At 39.4% G+C, this 19,393-nt stretch overlaps 1 protein-coding gene across 1 annotated transcript; it reads right to left on the bottom strand.

Moving 5' to 3' along the window:
- Positions 1-43: 43 nt before the first annotated feature.
- Positions 44-5,878, bottom strand: LOC122213328 (olfactory receptor 7A10-like). Its single transcript, XM_042927451.1, has 2 exons — positions 5,764-5,878; positions 44-981 (listed from the first exon to the last, which is right to left on the bottom strand). Exons 1-2 carry the CDS (start codon positions 5,768-5,770, stop codon positions 44-46), a joined length of 945 nt encoding a protein of 314 aa, XP_042783385.1. The 5' UTR covers positions 5,771-5,878.
- Positions 5,879-19,393: the final 13,515 nt, after the last annotated feature.

The raw sequence follows: 19,393 nt of genomic DNA, 5'->3' as shown, positions 1-19,393 counted from the left end.
TCTTCATCCTGAAACAAAGAATCCTATATGCAGAGAATGTCTCTCAGCTAAAGAGTCTTCTCAGAGCTTGCTTGATGTCTCTGTTCCTCAGACCATAGATGAAGGGGTTCAGCATGGGCGTCACCACTGTGAACATCACTGAGGCTATGGCACTTGCTCTGGAGTTTTGTGCAGCAGCAGAACTCAGATACACCCCAAGGCTTGTACCATAGAACAAAGAGACCACTGCAAGATGAGACCCACATGTAGAAAATGCTTTATACTTGCCCATTGCTGATGAAATTCTCAAAATGGAAGTTACAATTCTAGAGTAAGAGAACAGGATACCAGTGAGTGGAACAACACCCAGAAGTCCACTTGTGAGATAGATCATCAGGTCATTGAGGAAGGTATCAGAGCAAGCAAGTTGGATCACCTGAATAAGTTCACAGAAAAAGTGAAGGATTTCCAGATCTGTGCAAAAAGAGAGTCGCAAAATCATCAAGTCATGTAATAGAGAGGTAAGAACACTCAATATCCAGGGAACCAGAAGCAGGATGCTGCAGAATTTGGGATTCATGATGACCATGTAGTGCAATGGGTGACAGATGGCCACAAACCGGTCATAGGCCATCACTGTCAAGAGGAAGTTGTCTAATCCTACAAAAAGCATGAAAAAGTACATCTGGCTGAGGCAGCCTTCGAAGGTGATCACTTTGCTCTGCATCTGGATGTTCAGCAGCATCTTTGGGACGGTGGTGGAGGTGAAACAGATGTCTGAAAAGGACAGGTTGGAGAGGAAGAAGTACATGGGTGTGTGGAGGCGGGAGTCCGTGATAATGGCCAGGATCATGAGCAGGTTCCCAGTGAAGGTGACCAGGTACATGGACAGGAACACCCAAAAGAGCAGGGACTGCAGCCCCCCCTCGTCTGAGAGCCCCAAGAGGATAAATTCTGTAACACAGGTTTGATTTCTTCCTTCCATGTGTCTGGTGAAAACAGCTGGAACAGAGACAAGAGCATTGTAAAGGCACAGGCAGTGATCACAGAATCGAAAGAATGCTGCAATTTATGTTTCCAACGTGTTTCAGTAGTTAATTCTTAAACATTACCTACCATCTAGAAAATTGAGCGGAAAATTTCAGGGAATCCCAATGTTCCATGTTTTCCATGAGGCTGAAACTGATTCACAATCCTTGTCCTGAATCAAAACATTTATCCAAAGCAATGTTCTCCTCCATAAATTTCCTGAGACTTTTTTTGTTCACCCAACAAATATTTTAACCTATTATTTCGTTGGCAAGATTTTTTGAAAGCACTGAAAAAATCAGTGATGTGCATTTGACCTTAACAAGACTGAGTTTCAGATGTGTGTGTGTCAGAGGCAGCAAATATTACTAAATGAAGAATGATGTTTCAAGTGGTGGTTACAACCAGTAAGTAAAACAATGCCACACTAGGAATCCTAAATGAAGGGGAAACTTGCCATTGTATCATCTCTGATGAGGGGCTTCAAAGCTGAAAAACTGAGGGCAGTGGATATATGAACCATGCAGATAACTTTGAGGAAACCAATTAAGGCAGAGAAAAAGCCTGTGCAAGGACCCTAAGTCAAGACCCAAACCCATCAGGCAACATCAAAGAGAAAGCTGAGAGCAAAGCAGGTAACACAAAAGGATCGGGGGTGGGGTGTAAGATAAGAAAGAGAGGACCTCAAAGCCTCCTGCATCTGTGGAAACATTCTAAGGGAGTGGACACTACAGTCCATTGTTGTTTTTATACCTATATGTTATATATGATGTCTGTATACCACGGAATAAATTTTATGTAATGTGTACAGATACAACATAACTCATTCCTCCATAATTCTCTCACATTCTCTCACTCTTACTGTCAGTCTTCAGTTGGTCTAAATTATGCACTTTTTAATTTCATAAAATAGTTTCAGCTTGCTTCAAATGTTTTTCATGTGTGTATATTCACTGATAACGTCTCTATTCCCTACACACACACACACACACACACACACACACACACACAAACAGTGCAGGTAGGAAGAGAGGCAGAGAGGGAGTTTTCCATCTTTGTGGTACTGTGTACTCTTGTGGCTGAAGCACAGCTGTTTTAGAAAGCAGGGGACAGGATACACCATGAGTCAAGAGCTTATTTTTCCTAAGAGAATTGCATTTTGCAATGTAGGTGTGCCAATTGAGTCGTCATGGCTTAGAATCACAAAAACCACACAGAAATAGAAGAATTAACACCAAACTTTCTCAAACTCTTACAAAAATTCAAAGGTTAAAACGTCCTACTTTATTCCAAGAGGCCAACATTGCGTTAATACTGACAAAATAAAGACATTGCAAAAAAAGAAAAGTACACAACAATATTCCCAACAAATACTGATGTGACAATATTTTACTGAATACTACCAAACAGAACATAGCAGCCTTTTGTTCATGGTGTACAAAAGGATAATGCATCATGACCAAGTGGGATTTATTCCTGGAATGCAAGGATGGTTTTACTTATGAAAATTCGTCAGTGTGATACACCACATTAACAGAATGAAGGATAAAAGTGCATGCTTATGTCCACTGATGCAGAAAATAGACAAAATTGGACCTTCTTTCATAATAACAACATTCAAGAAGCTAAGAACAAAAGGAAACTTCTTCAACATGATATAGATCATATGTGAAAGCCCACTTCTAACATCATTCTCAATAGTGAAAGGCTAAGAGTGACCTCTAAGGTAAAAACAAGACAAGCATGTCTGCCTTATACCTTCTATGTAACATGGCATTGAAAGTTCCAGACAGAGCAATTAGCTAAGAGAGAGAGAGAGAGAGAGAGAGAGAGAGAAAAGAAGAAGAAGAAAGAGAAAAGAAAGAAAGAAAGAAAGAAAGAAAGAAAGAAAGAAAGAGGAAGGAAGGAAGGAAGGAGAAGGAGAAGAAGAAGAGAAAGAAAGAAAGAAAGAAAGAAAGAAAGAAAGAAAGAAAGGAAGGAAGGAAGGAGGGAGAAGGAGAAGAAGAAGAAAAGAAAAGAAAGAAAGAAAGAAAGAAAGAAAGAAAGAAAGAAAGAAAGAGTGGAGGGAGGGATGAGAGAGAAAATGAAATAAAAGTCATTAAAATTAGAAAGGAAGAATATGATTTTTGTTCACAAAGGTGATCATATTTATTTATATTTTTATTATTTATTTATTTTTGAGAGACAGTGCATGCAGAGGAGGGAAGGGGGAAAGGGGGAAGGAGGAGCACAGAGAGAGAGACAGAGACAGAGACAGAGACAGCGACAGACACAGAGCATCTGAAGCAATCTGTGAAGCGACAACAGAGAACAACATACAGGATTAAACTCATGAACCAGGAGATCATCACCTGAGCCTATGTCAGATGCCTAACCAATTGAGCCACCCAGGCATCCCACAAAGGTGATCTTATTTAAAAAGAAATAAGATATCAGGGCACCTGGGTGGCTCAACTGGCAGTCAGTTAAGCATGGTTCTTGGTTACAGCTACGTCAGGATCTTATGGTTGGTGAGACTGAACCCCATGTCCCACTACCTTGGCAGCACAAAGCCTGCCTGAGATTTTCTCTCTCTACCACTCCATGCCCTTTCCCCACTTGTGCACTCTCTTCCTCTCCTTCTCTATCAAGATATAGATAGATAGATAGATAGATAGATAGACAGACAGACAGTAGATAGATAAATGTAAAAATAAACTAAGAGGATATCAGTAAAAACAAATAAACCTGTTAGGCTGATACACATATTCAGCAAAGTTGCAGAATACAAATCAGCACACACACACAATTTACATGGCAGAGCGAATCCCAGCATGGAATGCACCATGTGAACAAAAAAAACTAACTGTATTACAATTGTACGAGACAATCTCAGTGAAGCAGGTAGGCAAAAAAAAAAAAAGTGCAGAAATATGTGATTTGGAATATGAGTGGATTCTGAAATTTGGAGATGAAAGAAATTGCACAGAAGCACTGCTCCATACTTAATAAAATGTATCCCAGAGGGTATTGTTAACAATACTGATACTTCTGCACATGTGCACTGTAATTGAACATAGAAGGAAACAGAGAAAATGGTGGGAATAAGGTAATCACATTTGTTGTGGGACTTTACACGGAAGCAAGAGGCTAGTATGATCCTTGTGATAATAGAGGTGATGTCATCAGCATGAACTTGCTTCTATCTTAACATAGATACAGAGGCTTACGTATAGATACCTCTATGGATGTCTGCATATACACAGAGTAGTAAACATTTATATGTTTCCTTGCTGGGTCAGGTCAGGGGATATAGAGAACCTGGTAGCAGCAAGCACACCTGGAACCCATGTCTTGGTTTTAACCCCACGTCCCAATAAAATGAAACCGGGCTCCTTGCAGAAATGACTGCTTCTAGGGCTCAGGAGGGAAACACAAGAAGCTGAAGCATCATCTTCTGTAAGAGAGTAATGAAATACTACACTCCCTTTAAAAATCCAGGAATCATGGGGGCACCTGGGTGGCTCAGTTGGTTGAGCATCAGACTTCGGCTCAGGGCAAGATGTCACAGTTCGTGGTCCGAGCCCCGCATCAGGCTCTGTGCTGACCGCTTGCTCAGAGCTTGGAACCTACTTCAGATTCTGTGTCTCCTTCTCTCTCTGCCCCTCCCCCGCCCATGCTTTGTCTCATTCTGTCTCTCAAAAATAAATGTAAAAAAAAAATTTTTAAGCTAGGAATGATAAGGACATGCTAGAGAGACATATCAGCTCACTGAAGGAGCCCCCCATTGCCAAAGCTGGACCAATTTGAGCAACAAAATAAAGTAGTATTGGGCTATGACCCAGAGTATATACTGCATATCAAGGAGTGCACACCAAAATAAATAATTAAGGAATAAAGAGAAGAAACGATCTCAAGTGCAGAAGAATGACAATGATTTAAGAAGATAGTCTACTCTCAGAGAGGTGGAGAACTCTCAGTACTTAGGATAGAAAAGTCCCTAATGAGCATAGGATGTAAGGAAAGGGGAAAGACTAACCACAGTGGAAAAATTGGGCAAACCCCATGCCAGCCAGGACATCAATATCAACACCAATGAGAATTAGTCATGTTGACAGTGGGTACATTTGATGTCATGATGTCAGTTTCCCTCTCTGGTCTTCCAGTCCAACATCCACAGTCGTAAGTCTACTCATGAACAAAAGAAGAAGGCCACTCCAAAAGAAGATTATTTTACGAAACTCCTGACCATTACTCCTCACAACTATGAATTGCTTCAAGAACAAAGGAAGCCTGAGAAAAAGTCACTGCGTGTGGAAGCTCAGCAGATATGACGATTAAATGTAACAGGTGTAAGAGAGAGGATGTGTTCATAACTTCAGAAACTGAGAGCGGAGCTTATGACCACCCTCTGAACTAACACAGCACGTTTTTGTTTTTTGTTTTTTGTTTTTTTTTGCAAAGGTACAACTGTTCAAAAATCAAGTTTATTAAAAATTAAAATTATTAATGACTAGCAAAATCTCTGGAAAAATTGAGCTCTGAGCATGTCCCCAGGCTCTGTTATTTGCTGTGTATAAATTAGTATCACTGCTTTCAATTTCCATCAGTAAAATCAAATAATGATGCCACACACATAGTTTTTGAAATTTTTCAATTAAATGATGACTGTAAGAGGTCTAGCAGAGTTTCTAGTAAACATTTAAGAATGAATAAAAAACTTCATCTGAGTTTCTGTATCCACGATTTCCACCCCCTCAGAGACCCATTCCTTACCTCCCATCTCATGCTCATGGTACTCTTTCCATCACTCACACTCTAAGCACAGCAGTAGAGTTTTCCTCACAACAACCTGGGTCACTTTTCCATCAAGAAGACCTGTTCAGAGCTGTCCCTGACATAAAACCGGCACACACTCTTCACTAATTTCAGAATGAAACTCCAACCCTCTAGCCAAAACGTAAATTTCTTGGGTAATCTGACTGTTGCCTACCCAACCAGGCTACTGTGGGTTCCTTTTGCAGAACCCGCAGACCCTGCTCCTGATTGGTGGTCAGACAGTAAGAAGTATTTCTAACTCCAGCAGCACAACTTCCGCTTTACGTAATCTCTGAATTTCCTCCTCTGCTGTTTCCTTCTGGACTTCTCACATCCCCTGTGCCCACGGAAACACTGCCTTCCAAGGCTCGGTACCTACCAGCTTCTCTGTGAAGCCTTAACTGACACCTATGAAAGAGCCCTCTTTATTGAAAACAATTAAAAAAAAAATAAAGAGTCAAATTTTGACGATCTACTTCCCCAGATTCCAATGCAACCTCGCATCACATTTATTTATTTTTACGTCTCTCAGTCTGTTTACACAGTGACTACCTTGAGAGAAGAAACAGTGTCTTTGTCATTTATTTATTCCCAGAATAAACGGTACTGTCTACCATACATTAATTGCTGAAAAATGTCTGTTGAATGACTGCAATTAACAAATGACTCAATAATGGTAAACAGTCACTCCCAACAATGGAAGACCCAGCAATGAAAACAGAGGAGGGGCGCCTGGGTGGCTCATTCAGTTAAGCATTGGACTTTGGCTCAGGTCATGATTCTCATGATTGCGGGTCAAGCCCCACATCAGGCTCTGTGCTGACAGCTCAGATTCTGTCCATCCCCTCTCTCTCTGTCCATCCCCTATTTATGCTGTCTCCTTCTCCCTCACAAATAAGTAAAAACGTTAAAAATTATAATAAAAATAAAAAACAATAAAAGAAAAAAGAAAACAGATGAAAGAGTGTTGAGAACTAAAGGCCCATAGAGTAAGCACTAAGGAGGAGACAAATCAGGGAGAAATGGTTTAGTGTATCCAGAGTTGCCCTCCAGAATCAAAGCCTTATTGGTCAAAACTGGCATCACTAAACTCTCCTTAACTAATTGTCCCTTTGACGCCCTCAAAATAATCACCTATAACGGGGTCCCTCCCACCATAACACATTTCCCCAGCACTTCTGGAGATGCCGTGGCTCACCTAGATGTTAGCACAGAACAGTGTGACATGAATGACCCTCTTTCTCCCATGGATGATTGGTGTCTTTGGTAGTTATATCCCCAGGAAGGGAAGAGACATGGCCCCACTTGTGAAGGTTCTGGAAGACACAGAATCACCCGGGATTACAAGAGTCCACTTCAGTAGGTGCAGCGGAGGCAGTTTCAATTTCTCTGCCTGAAGGTGCTGAATTCCCATGAGTCTCATTAATGAAATATTCTTTTTTCTCTCTTCTCCAAAGAACCATTCTAATATGTTCTAATATGATTTCTCTCATATGTGGAATTTAAGAAACAATATATATATATATATATATATATATATATATATATATATATATATATATGAAAGGGAGGGGGAAGAGAAAGGGAAATAAATCCTAAGAATTTCTTAGAGATGGCAAACAAATTCAGGGTTGATGTAGGGAGGTGAGAGGAAGATGGGCTAGATGAATGTTGGATACTAAGGAGGGCAATTTTGACGGCACTGAGCATTGTATGTAAGTGATTAATAAAATAATAATAATGTATGATGTAAGTTTGCAACTTGGATGGACCTAGAGGGTATAGTGCTGAATGAAATGAGCCAGTCAGAGAAAGACAAATACCATGTGATGACACTCATATGTGGAATTTAATAAATTTAAAAAGGAACAAACAAGGAAAAGACAGACAAAAAAATCAGACTCTTAAACACAGAGAACAAAAAGGTGGCTGCCAGAGGGAATGTGGGTGGGGATGGGTGAGATAGATAAAGGATATTAAGAGTACACTAATCTCCATGAGATCTCAACAGTGTATAGAATTGTTAAACATTACATTGTGCACGTCAAATTAATATAACACTAAATGTAAATTATACTTCAATAAAAACAATGGCTGGGAAGGGGGAAAATAAGATTTTCAGAGTTATCACATTACAATTGAAAGTGACCTGTTTTCCTTTTTTTAAATCCTTTTTTAACTAATTTATTATTTTAATTAATTAATTTTTTTAATTTACTTCCAAGTTTGTTATCATATAGTGCAACAATGATTCAAGAGTAGATTCCTTAATTCCCCTTACCCATTTAGCCCACCACCCCTCCCACAACCTCTCCAGCAACCCTCTGATTCTTGTCTATATTTAAGAGTCTCTATGTATTGCTCCCTCCCTGGTTTTATATTATTTTTTCTTCCCGTCCCTTATGTTCATCTGTTTTTTCCCTTATGTTCATCTGTTTTTTATTTTAAAGTCCTCATATGAGTGAAGTCATATGATATTTGTCTTTCTCTAATTTCTCTTAGCATAATACCCTCCAGTTCCATCCACGTAGTTGCAAAAGGCAAGATTTCATTATTTTTGATTGCTGAGTGATACTCCATTTTATATATATACCACATCTTCTTTATCCATTCATCTGTTGACGGACATTTGAGCTCTTTCCATACTTTGGCTACTGTTGATAGTGCTTCTATAAACACTGGGGTGCATGTGCCCTTTCAAAACAGCATACCTGGATCCCTTGGATAAATACCTAGTAGTGCAGTTGCTGGGCCATAGGGTAGTTCTATTTTTAATTTTTTGAGGAACCTCCATACTGTTTTCCAGAGTGGCCATACCAGTTTGCATTCCCACCAGCAGTGCAAAAGAGATCCTGTTTTTCTGCATCCTCGCCAACATCTGTTGTTGCCTGAGTCGTTAATGTTAGCCACTCTGACAGGTGTGAGGTGGTATCTCATTGTAGTTTTGATATGTATTTCCCTGGTGCTGAGTGATGTTGAACGTTTTTTCATGTGTCTGTTAGCCATCTGGATGTCTTTGGAGAAGTGTCTATTCATGTCTTTTGCCCATTTCTTCACTGGATTATTTGTTTTTTGGGTGTTGAGTTTGATAAGTTCTTTATAGATTTTGGATACTAACCCTTTATCTGATATGTCATTTGCAAATATCTTCTCTCATTCTGTTGGTTTCCTTTTAGTTTTGCTGATTGTTTCCTTTGCTGTGCAGAAGCTTTTGACTTTGATGAGGTCCCAATAGGTCATTTTTACTTTTGTTTCCTTGCCTCCGGAGACGTGTTGAGTATGAAGTTGCTGCAGCCGAGATCGGAGAGGTTTTTTCCTGCTTTCTCTTCGAGGATTTTTGATGGCTTCCTGTCTTACATTTAGGTCTTTCATCCATTTTGAGTTTATTTTTGTGTATGGTGCAAGAAAGTGGTCCAGGTTCATTTTTCTGCATGCTGTTGTCCAGTTTTCCCAGCACCATTTGCTAAAGAGACTGTCTTTATTCCACTGGGTATTCTATCCTGCATTTTCAAAGGTTAGTTGGCCATACATTTGTGGGTCCATTTCTGGGTACTCTATTCTGTTCCATTGATCTGAGTGTCTGTTTTTTGCCAGTGTCATACTGTCTTGATGACTACAGCATTGTAACACGTCTTGAAGTCTGGGATTGTGATGCCTCCAGCTTCGGTTCTCTTTTTCAAGATTAGTTTGGGTATTAGGGGTCTTTTCTTGCTCCATAAAAATTTTAGGATTGTTTGTACTAGGTCTGTGAAGAGTATTGGTGATATTTTGATAGGAATTGCATTGAATATGTAGATTGCTTTGGGTAGTATCGACATTATAACAATATTTTTTCTTCCTATCTAGAGACATGGAATATTTTTTCATTTTTTTGTGTCTTCTTCAATTTCATTCATAAGCTTTCAATAGTTTTCAATGTATAGATTTTTCATCACTTTGGTTAGGTTTATTACTAGGTATTTTACGGTTTTTGGTGCAATTGTAAATAGGATCAATACCTTGATTTCTCTTTCTGTTGCTTCATTATTAGTCTATAGGAATGCAACCAATTCCTGTGCATTGATATTATATCCTGCAACTTTGCTGAATTCATAGATCAGTTCTATAAGTTTTTTGGTGGAATCTTTTGGGTTTCCCATAGAGAGTACCATGTCATCTGCAAAGAGTGAAAGTTTGACCTCCTCTTGCCTGATTGGGATTCCTTTTATTCCTTTGTGTTGTCTGATAGCTGAGGCTAGGACTTCCAATACTACACTAAATAGCAGTGGTGAGAGTGGACATCCCTGTCTTGTTCCTGACCTTAGAGGGAGAGCTCTCAGGATTTCTCCATTGAGGATGATATTAGTGGTAGGTATTTCATATATGGCTTTCATAATCTTGAGGTATTATCCTTCTATCCCTACTTTCCTGATGGTTTTTACCAAGAAAGGATGCTGTATTTTGTCAAATGCTTTCTCTGCATCTGTTGAGAGGATCATGTGGTTCTTGTCCTTTCTTTTATTCGTGTGATGTATCACATTGATTGTTTTGCAGATATCAAACAAGCCTACATCTCAGTTGGTCATGGTGAGTAATTCTTTCAATGTATTGATGGATCCAGTTGAGTAGTATCTTGTTGAGGATTTTTCCATCCATGTTCATCAGGAAAATTCATCTGTAGTTCTCCTTTTTGTTGGGGTCTTTCTGGATTTGGAGTCAAGGTAATACTGGCTTCATAGAAAGAGTTTGGAAGTTTTCCTTCTATTTCTATTTTTTGTAACAGCTTCAAAAGAATAGGTGTTAATGCATCTTTAACTGTTTGGTAGAATCCCACTGGAAGCCACCTGGCCCTGACTCTTGTTTTGGGGAAATTTTTTGATTACTAATTCAATTTCTTTACTGGTTATGGAACTGTTCAAATTTTCTATTTCTTCCTGTTTCAGTTCTGGTAGTTTATATGCTTCTAGGAATTTGTCCATTTCTTCCAGATTGCGCATTTTATTAGCATATAATTAATCATAATATTCTCTTATTATTGTCTTGTATTTTTGCAGTGTTGGTTGTGATCTTTCCCCTTTCATTCTTGATTTTACTTATGTGGGTCCTTTCCTTTTTCTTTTTGACCAAACTGGCTAGGTCTTTATCAATTTTGTTAATTCTTTCAAAGAACCATCTCCTGGTTTCATTGTTCTGTTCTGTTTTTTGGTTTCAATAGCATTGATTTCTGCTCTAATCTTTACTATTTCCTGTCTTATGCTGGTTTTTGGGTTTTATTTGCTGTTCTTTATCCAGCTTTTTAAGGTATAAGGTTAGGTTGTGTATCTGAGACCTTTCTTCCTTCTTTAGGAAAGCCTGGATTGCTATATACTTCCCTCTTATGACTGCCTTCCCTGCGTCCCAGAGGTTTTGGGCTGAGGTGTTATCATTTTCATTGGCTTCCATGTACTTTTAATTTCCTCTCTAACCTCTTGGTTAGCCCGTTCATTCATTGGTAGGATGTTCCTTTGTGTCCAAGTATTAGTTATCTTTCCAAATTTTTTCTTGTGGTTGGTTTCGAGTTTCATAGCATTGTGGTCTGAAAATATGCATGTATGATCTCGATCTTTTTGTACTTGTTGAGGGATGATTTGTGTCCCAGTATGTGGTCTATTCTGGAGAACGTTTCATGTGCAGTTGAGAAGATTGTGTATTCTGCTGCTTTCGGATGAAATGTTCTGAATATATCTGTTAAGTCCATCTAGTCCAGTGTGTCATTCAAAGCCATTGTTTCATTGTTGATTTCTGATTAAATGATCTGTCCATTGTTGTAAGTGGCATGTTGAAGTCCCTTACTAGTATGGTATTATTAACAATGAGTTTCTTTATGTTTGTGATTAATAGATTTATATATTTGGGTGCTTTCACATTTGGATCATAAGTGTTTACAATTGTTATATCTTGGTGGATAGACCAATTCGTCTCTTGTTATGGTCTTTATTTTAAAATCTAGCTTGTCTGATGTAAGTATGGCTACTCTGGCTTTCTTATAGTGACCATTAGCATGAAAGATGGCTCTCCATCCCCTACTTTCAATCTAAAGGTTTCTTTAGGTCTACAACAGGTCTCTTGTAAACAACATATAGATGGATCTTGTTTTCCTATCCATTCTGTTATCCTATGTCTTTTGATTGAAGCATTTATTCCATTGACATTTAGGATGAGTACTGAAAGATATGAATTTATTGCCATTATGTTTCCTGGAGAGTTGGAGTTTCTGGTGTTGTTCTCTGGTCCTTTCTAATCTTTGTTGCTTTTTGGTCTTTTTCTTTTTTCTTTTTTTTCTTTTTCTTTTTGTCCTTTCTCCCCTCAGAGAGTCCCCCTTAAAATTTTTTGCAGGGATGGTTAAGTGGTCATGAACTCCTTTAATTTTTGTGTGTCTGGGAAATCTTTTATCTCTCCTTCTATTTTGAATGACAGCCTTGCTGGATAAAGAATACTTGGCTGCATATTTTTCCTATTCAGCACATTCATATATCCTGCCACTCCTTTCTGGCCTGCCAACTTTCTGTGGATAGGTCTGCTGTGAACCTAATCTGTCTTCCCTTGTAGGTTAAGGACATTTTTCCCTTGATGCTTTCATGATTCTTTCCTTGCCTGAGTATTTTGTGAATTTGACTATGATATGCCTTGTTGATGCTCGGTTTTTGTTGAATCTAATGGGAGGTGCTTCCTGAATTTCTATGTCTGTGTCTTTCTCCAGGTTAGGAAAGTTTTCTACTATGATTTGCTTACATAAACCTTCCATCCCTTTTTATCTCTCTTCATCTTCTAAGACCCCCTACGATTGGGATGTTATTCCTTTTTAATGAGTCACTGAATTCTCTAATTCTTATATTGTGCTCTTTTGCCTTAGTTTCCTCTTTTTTTCTGTTTTCATTATGCTCATTAAGTTTGTCCTCTATATCGTTGATTCACTGTTCTGTTTCATCCATCCTTGCCACCGTGGCATCCATTCAAGAATGTAGCTCAGTTATATCATTGTTTTTCATCCTGACTGGCTTTTACTTCTTTCATCTCTGCAGAAAGCGATTCTAATCATTTTAAACCCCAACTATTCTTATTATCGTGATTCTAAATTATATTTCAGACATCTTACTTGTATCTGTGTTGATTAAGTCCCTGGCTGTCATTTCTTCATTTTCTTTCTTTTGGGGTCAACCCCTTCATTTCATCATTGTGAAGGAAGAAAAGGAATTAATAAAGTAAAAAAATAAAAATTGAAAACAACACACAAAAATGAAATAAAGGAGGCTAGATCCTAGGTGTGTTTTGGTGTGGTTGTTAAAGGGAGCTTGATAGATTAGAGAAAAAAGGGAAGGATGCGAGAAGAGAAAAAAGGAAAAAGAAAAAAGAAAAGGTTTGAAAATTTGAAAAAAATGAATATAATAACATACAATAAATTAAATAATGGGAGTAAAATAGAATTTGAAAATTTTACAAAAAATTAAAAAATATAATAGAAAAAATTGAGGAAAAATCTTTTTAATAAAAATGGAAAATAAAAATAAATTTTTCCCTGTCTGTATGCAAGAATAAGAAAAGAGAAGAAAAGGGAAAAAATTGAATAGATGGACCAGCAAACAGAATGAAATACGTTTGAAATTATATCCGGGTTTTTTTCCTAGAAGTCAAACTATGAAGCAATTTATAGACTGTAAACTAAGCAGGCAGAGAGACTTCTGGTGTTCCTCAACAGCACAGTTGGTCCAGTTTGGCCAGGCTTAGTGTAACGACTTCATTGTCCACTAGATACAACAGCTTAGCTTACTGAGGCAGATTGTTGTGGTACATGTAGGCATGTAGGCACATGTGCGGGAGGGGTAAAAATGGCATTACCCCTCTACCTAGGGTCTAGTATCAAAACTCTGTTCTCTCCCTGACAGGCAATCAAGCACCTCTCCTTTGTCTCTGGCTTTCCTCCACTCCCTGCTTCTATACTGTCCATGACCAAGCTGTCAGCTTGCCAGGCGGCCCCTCCCTCCTGGGATTTATCTCAGATGGGGTTGTTTCCCAACACAGCACTTCTGAGGGACTGCAGGTTTGACCCGCTCAGACCCTCTGGGGAGAGTCTCACTGAGCAATGGCCGGGTGCCAGCCTGCACCTAGAAACGTTCGTGAGACCATGCTGATGCACATATCCAGAGACTGCATCTGGCTGCAAGCCTGCACCAGAAAAAGTTTGTGTGATCATGTAGCAGCAGCGTTTCAGGGATTATGGAAAATCACAACACACATCTGGTGCCAAGCTTCACCTTTAACGTCCTTGTTTCAACACCAATGAAAGAGGTCGTTCTCCAGGGTCTGCTGGGATCTTCACCTGTGGGGAGGCTGCACAGCCTCTACTGAATGTCCTACCAGCAAGGGAACCACCACTCCCCTTGTGACCCAAGAACCCCTCAGACCTTGCTCTCTACTCCTGGGGATTCGCCCTTCCCACCAGAACACTACCAGGTATTGAGCTGTGGAGTTTCAGAACTCTGCACTCCCTGTTTATAGAGTCTTAATGGAATTTAAATCCCCTCCTTTCTCCCTTTTTTGTCCATTCCCTTGGGGCTATTTCCACTCTTCCTTTCTATCTCCAGCTGCTTTGGAGGGGGTGTTGTGCTTTTCCCATGTCTCCCATGTGCTCTCCCTTGTCTCCATCCTCTCTTCACAAGCAAAAACAGCTCCCTGCCCTCCGTGGCCTCTCTCTCCCCCAGTTCACCACTCCGCGCCACATAACTGTCCAGTTCTGTGTTCAGGTGGTGGAGATTGTTGTGTTAATCCTCAAATCAGTTTTCTGGGTGTGCAAGATGGTTTCATGTTGATCTGGCTGCATTTTAGGGACGAGAGATGACAAAAAAAAAAAAAACTACCATGCTGTTCCGCCATCTTGGCCCCTCCCCCAAGCTGATCTGTTTTTCAACAACAACAACAAAAACAGAAATATAACCCAATGGAATACAAGGGAGTGCAGAAGTAAATTCAAATATATACAACTGAATGGTTTTTACACGTGTGTCAGGAAATTTCAATGACATATGCACAGCCTGTCCAAGAAATGGTGGTGGGAAACATGGATATCCACGTGCAAAAAGATGAAGTCGACCCTTCCAGCCACCATCTACCAGCATGACTCCAAGTGGGTCACGGACTGAAGCCTAAGAAATATAACTGCAAGCACTTAGAAGAAAATACAGAAGTACATTTATATGACCCTGGATTTGACTATAATTTCCCAAATGTAACGCCAAAAACACAGGCGATTAGAGAAAAAAGCATTTTGGCGAAATTAAAAATATTTGTACATTAGAGGGCACTATTTCCCAAGTGAAAAGACAACCAACAAAATGCAGAAAAGACTGGCAAATCGCATAGCTGGTAATGGATTAATATCCAAAATATATAAAGAATTTCAAAAATTCCACCAACCAAAAAAACACAAACAACTCAATTTTTAAAAAGCAATTTTAAAATTTAAATTCCAGTTACTTAACATACAGTATAATATTCATTTCAGGTGTACAATCGACTGACTCAATGCCTCCATAATAAAAACTTTTAAAAAAGATTAAAAAGAAAAAACAGTAAGTGCGGGCAATGATTTGGAGAAAAGAGAACCCTCTGATATTGTTGGTGGAAATAGAAACTGGAGTTGCCACTGCGGAAAAGAGTATAGAGGCTCCTTCAAGGCATAAATAAAGCCTCTCTGCAATCCAGTAATTGCACTACGGGGTCATTACCCCAAAAATATTTTTAAAAAATTCAAAGGGATACTTGCACCTCTATGCTTACAGCAGCATCATTTACAATATCCAAATTGTGGAAGCAGCTCATGTGTCCACCAACAGATGAATGAATAAAGAAGATGTGGTATGTACACACACACACACACACACACGCGCGCGCGCGCGTGCGCACACACAATGGAATATTTTTCAGCCAATAAAAAAAAAACTGAAATCTTGCTTTTCAACCTTAGCATAAGCTAGAGGGTCTTATGCTAAATGGAATTAGTCATTCGGAGAAGAACAAATACCATATGCTTTCGTTCATATGTGCAATTTAAGAAACAGTACAAATGAGCAAGGGGAAGAAAGGACAGAGAAAACGAGAAACAGACTCTTAACTATAGAGAACAAACTGATGGTTACCAGAGAGTGTTGGGGGGGGGGGGGGTGGATGGGTGAAATAGGTGATGGGGATTAAGGACTGTCCTTGTCATGATGAGCACCGGGTGTTGTACAGAAGTGCCGAATCACTATATTGTACACCTGAAACTAATATTACACTGTATGTTAACTGTACTGGAATTAAAATTTTTAAATAAATTTAAAAAAAATTGTGAAAAGAAAAAGAAAGCAATAGACTCAAATAGACACTTCTCCAAAGAAGATATAGGTATGGATATTTAGAGGCAAATATGACTAATCATTAGGGAAATGCAAATCAAACCCATAATGTGATACCACAACACACATACTAGAATGGCTATTTTTTTAAAACTAAACAGAAAATAACTGTTGGTGAGGATAAGGGAAATTGCAGCCCTGTGGTGCTTGCTGATGAGAATGAAAAGTGGCACAGCTAGTGTAGAAAAGATTGTGCCAGTTCCTTAAAATGTAAACATAGAATGATCATTTGGAGTTTCACTCCTGCTTATGTACCTACTTATATGTCCCAAAAGAATTTATTTTTATTTATTTTTAATTTTTTAATGTTTTTTTTAGAGAGACAGACATGAGCAGGGGAGAGAGAGGAAGACCCAGAATCTGAAACAGGCTCCAGGCTCTGAGCTGTCAGCACAGAACCCGACCCAAGGCTCAAACCCACAAACCATGAGATCATGGCCTGAGCTGAAGGCTCAACCAACTGAGACACCCAGGGTCCTCTGTCCCAGTAGAATTTAGAGCAGTTACTAGAACAGATTTTTGTACACCAATTTTCAAAACACCTTTATTCACAGTATCCAAAATGTGGAGACAACCCAAATGTCCATCAACAAACTCATGGATGAACAAAGTGTGGTGAACACATACAGCAGAACATCATTCAGCCTTTAACATGAATGGGATTCTGACACGAGCTATAGCTTGGGTGAACCTCACAAATATTATGCGACCTGAAAGAAGCCGGCACAAACAGACCAATATTATACAATTACATGTATATGAGATACCTAGGGTAATCTCTTTAGGTAAACCTAAAGAGAAGGTAGGATGGTGGGACACAGGGGTTGGGCAGAGGGGCAATACGAATTTAGTATTTCAAGGAGACAGAAGTTCAGTTTGAGACAATGAGGACGTTCTGAGATTGATAGAGGTGGTGGGTGCTCAACAGTGAGAAAGCGCTTAATGACACAGAAGTATATTTCAAAATGTTTAACGTTTAATGTTTAATATTTATATGTATTTTCCCCTGAGAAAACAAGGATGAAAAAAAGAGTGACATATTTGACAAGAACTTCATGGGGGTCTGGGTGGCTCAGTCAGTTAGGCATCCAACTCTAGATTTTGGCTCAGGTCATGATGTAACAATTTGTGACTTCGAGACCCACACTGGGCTCTGTGCTGGCAGAGTGGAGCCTGCTTGGGATTTTCTGTCTATCCCTCTCTCTGCACCTCCCAAGCTTACTCTCTCTCTCTCTCTCTCAAAGTAAATAAATGAACTTAAAAAAAAAAGAATTTCAGTTCCATAAAGGCTTAATGGGATATAGAGAAAGGAATCCAAAGTACAAGGAGACAAGTGCATGGTGATGGGTTTATCTTGTGTGATTCAATACCTCGACCACAAAGTACACTCAAACTAAGGAATCAGAGGACATAAAATTCATAAGGTCATTGAGAAATAGCTTGGGGAGGGCTATAATGTCTTCCTTGACAAGCTCTACAGAGCTTCTCCCTCATGTGATAGACTTACCATGGACATGCTGAAATTGAAATGCCTTTGTCCTGAGTTCAGCCCCTCCTGAATTGCCAGAGGCCATGTCAGCAGTCCAAAATGATTCTAGGTTTGTTATTCATAGTGTGTAAGAATTAACCACTCTCATCAACATTGGGGGGACCACATGGATTTTTGCAAAAGGAAAATTCATCATGGTGTCTCCAAGAAACAAAAATGATGAGCAGTTTACTAAGGGCCCATCGATTTGTGTAAGTAGAAAAATAAAGAACACAAAAAGAAAACAAAAAAATAAAACAACCACCTCCAATGATCATGAGGAAAAGATTGACCAGAGTCACCACAATAAAGGGTCATAATCTCTACCTGACTATCGGTCCTGAGACTGTCCACCGGCCCAGATCCTCAATTGGTGTAACCATTTACACCTGGTGGAAGGCTGTAAAATGGCAACAATTGCTTTACATTTTCCTCCAAACCCAACCCAAAGGCTCTGAGGTGATAGCACAGGCTAGCTTATGATCGTTCATGAGGACTGTGGTCTAAACTAAAATTGGCGCCTTGCTATTGGGCAAAATGAGAGTAATGATACCGTGGAAACTGGCAAATGCTACAAGTAAGCTCTCTTCTTAATCTTTTGTTCTATTTTCCACCTTTCTTCTTGCTTTCCGCTTCTCTTTGTCTTTGCTTCTGAGAGATAGGTCCATGAACATTTATCTGCATACTAGTGTTTGAAGGGACCTGTGGACATTTAGCTGGAACACTGTGAATCAGGTAATAGGAGATTACCATTATGGCTGACAGTCCCAGTGGGGGCTTCCGGGGTCAGGTGATAAGGAGACATTCGTCTTAGTCTGTCTCACACAACACAGGTTAGGTCCTTGAGTGTCTCCTGCTCACACTGCCTAATTTCTGGGATGCAGCATTAGAAAAGATGGCGGTGGCAATAGGCAGAGTAGCCATATTGTGTGTGAGATCTGTGAAGAGCCTATTACGGTAGGAGGTGCTGAGGGAAATCACAGGACAGCGTTGCTGCCTACCAAAACATTAAAGGAAAAATGACAATGCATTCCTGGGAAAATCACCAAGAATGACACCATCAAGGCCTGAAACATCAGGAGTTGCAATTTCTATTACCTTCACACTTTATTTATGTTTAGGACTGTGTGAGGGGAAACTGAAGATTGCATAGCAAAGATGGATTATTGCAAACTAATCACAGAGGGTTCCAGGGGCCTCTGCTCTTGCAGATGTGATCTCCTTCCAAGGTGGATTGACATAAAGCCCTGGAAACTCATCTATCAATTCTGATATGTTCAATGGTTTTCCTCCAAAAGAAGATAATCTAATATATCTGTATATATATAAATATATGCTATAAAGATATTGCTTTAAACCCATAGCAAAAGCATTTCACATTAACTTCAGTAGCTCCTCCTATCACATTAAAAGTACTCAATTTGCTATATTAGGTATATGTTCTTAAATATCGCAATCGGGGCACTAGGATGGCTCAGTTGGTTGACCATCCAACTTTGCCTCAGGTCATGATCTTGTAATTCATGGGTTTGAGTCTGCACTGTGCTCTGTGCTGACATCTCAGAGCCTGGAGACTGCTTCTGATTCTGTGCCTTCCTCTCTCTCTCTGCCCCTACTCCCCCATCCCTCAAAAAATGAATAAACATTAAAA

This window comes from Panthera leo, chromosome A2, assembly GCF_018350215.1.
Source record: "Panthera leo isolate Ple1 chromosome A2, P.leo_Ple1_pat1.1, whole genome shotgun sequence".
Taxonomy (NCBI): domain Eukaryota; kingdom Metazoa; phylum Chordata; class Mammalia; order Carnivora; family Felidae; genus Panthera; species Panthera leo.
Note: the sequence above shows the minus strand (reverse complement) of the source record. Positions and strands in the feature narration are given on the sequence as shown.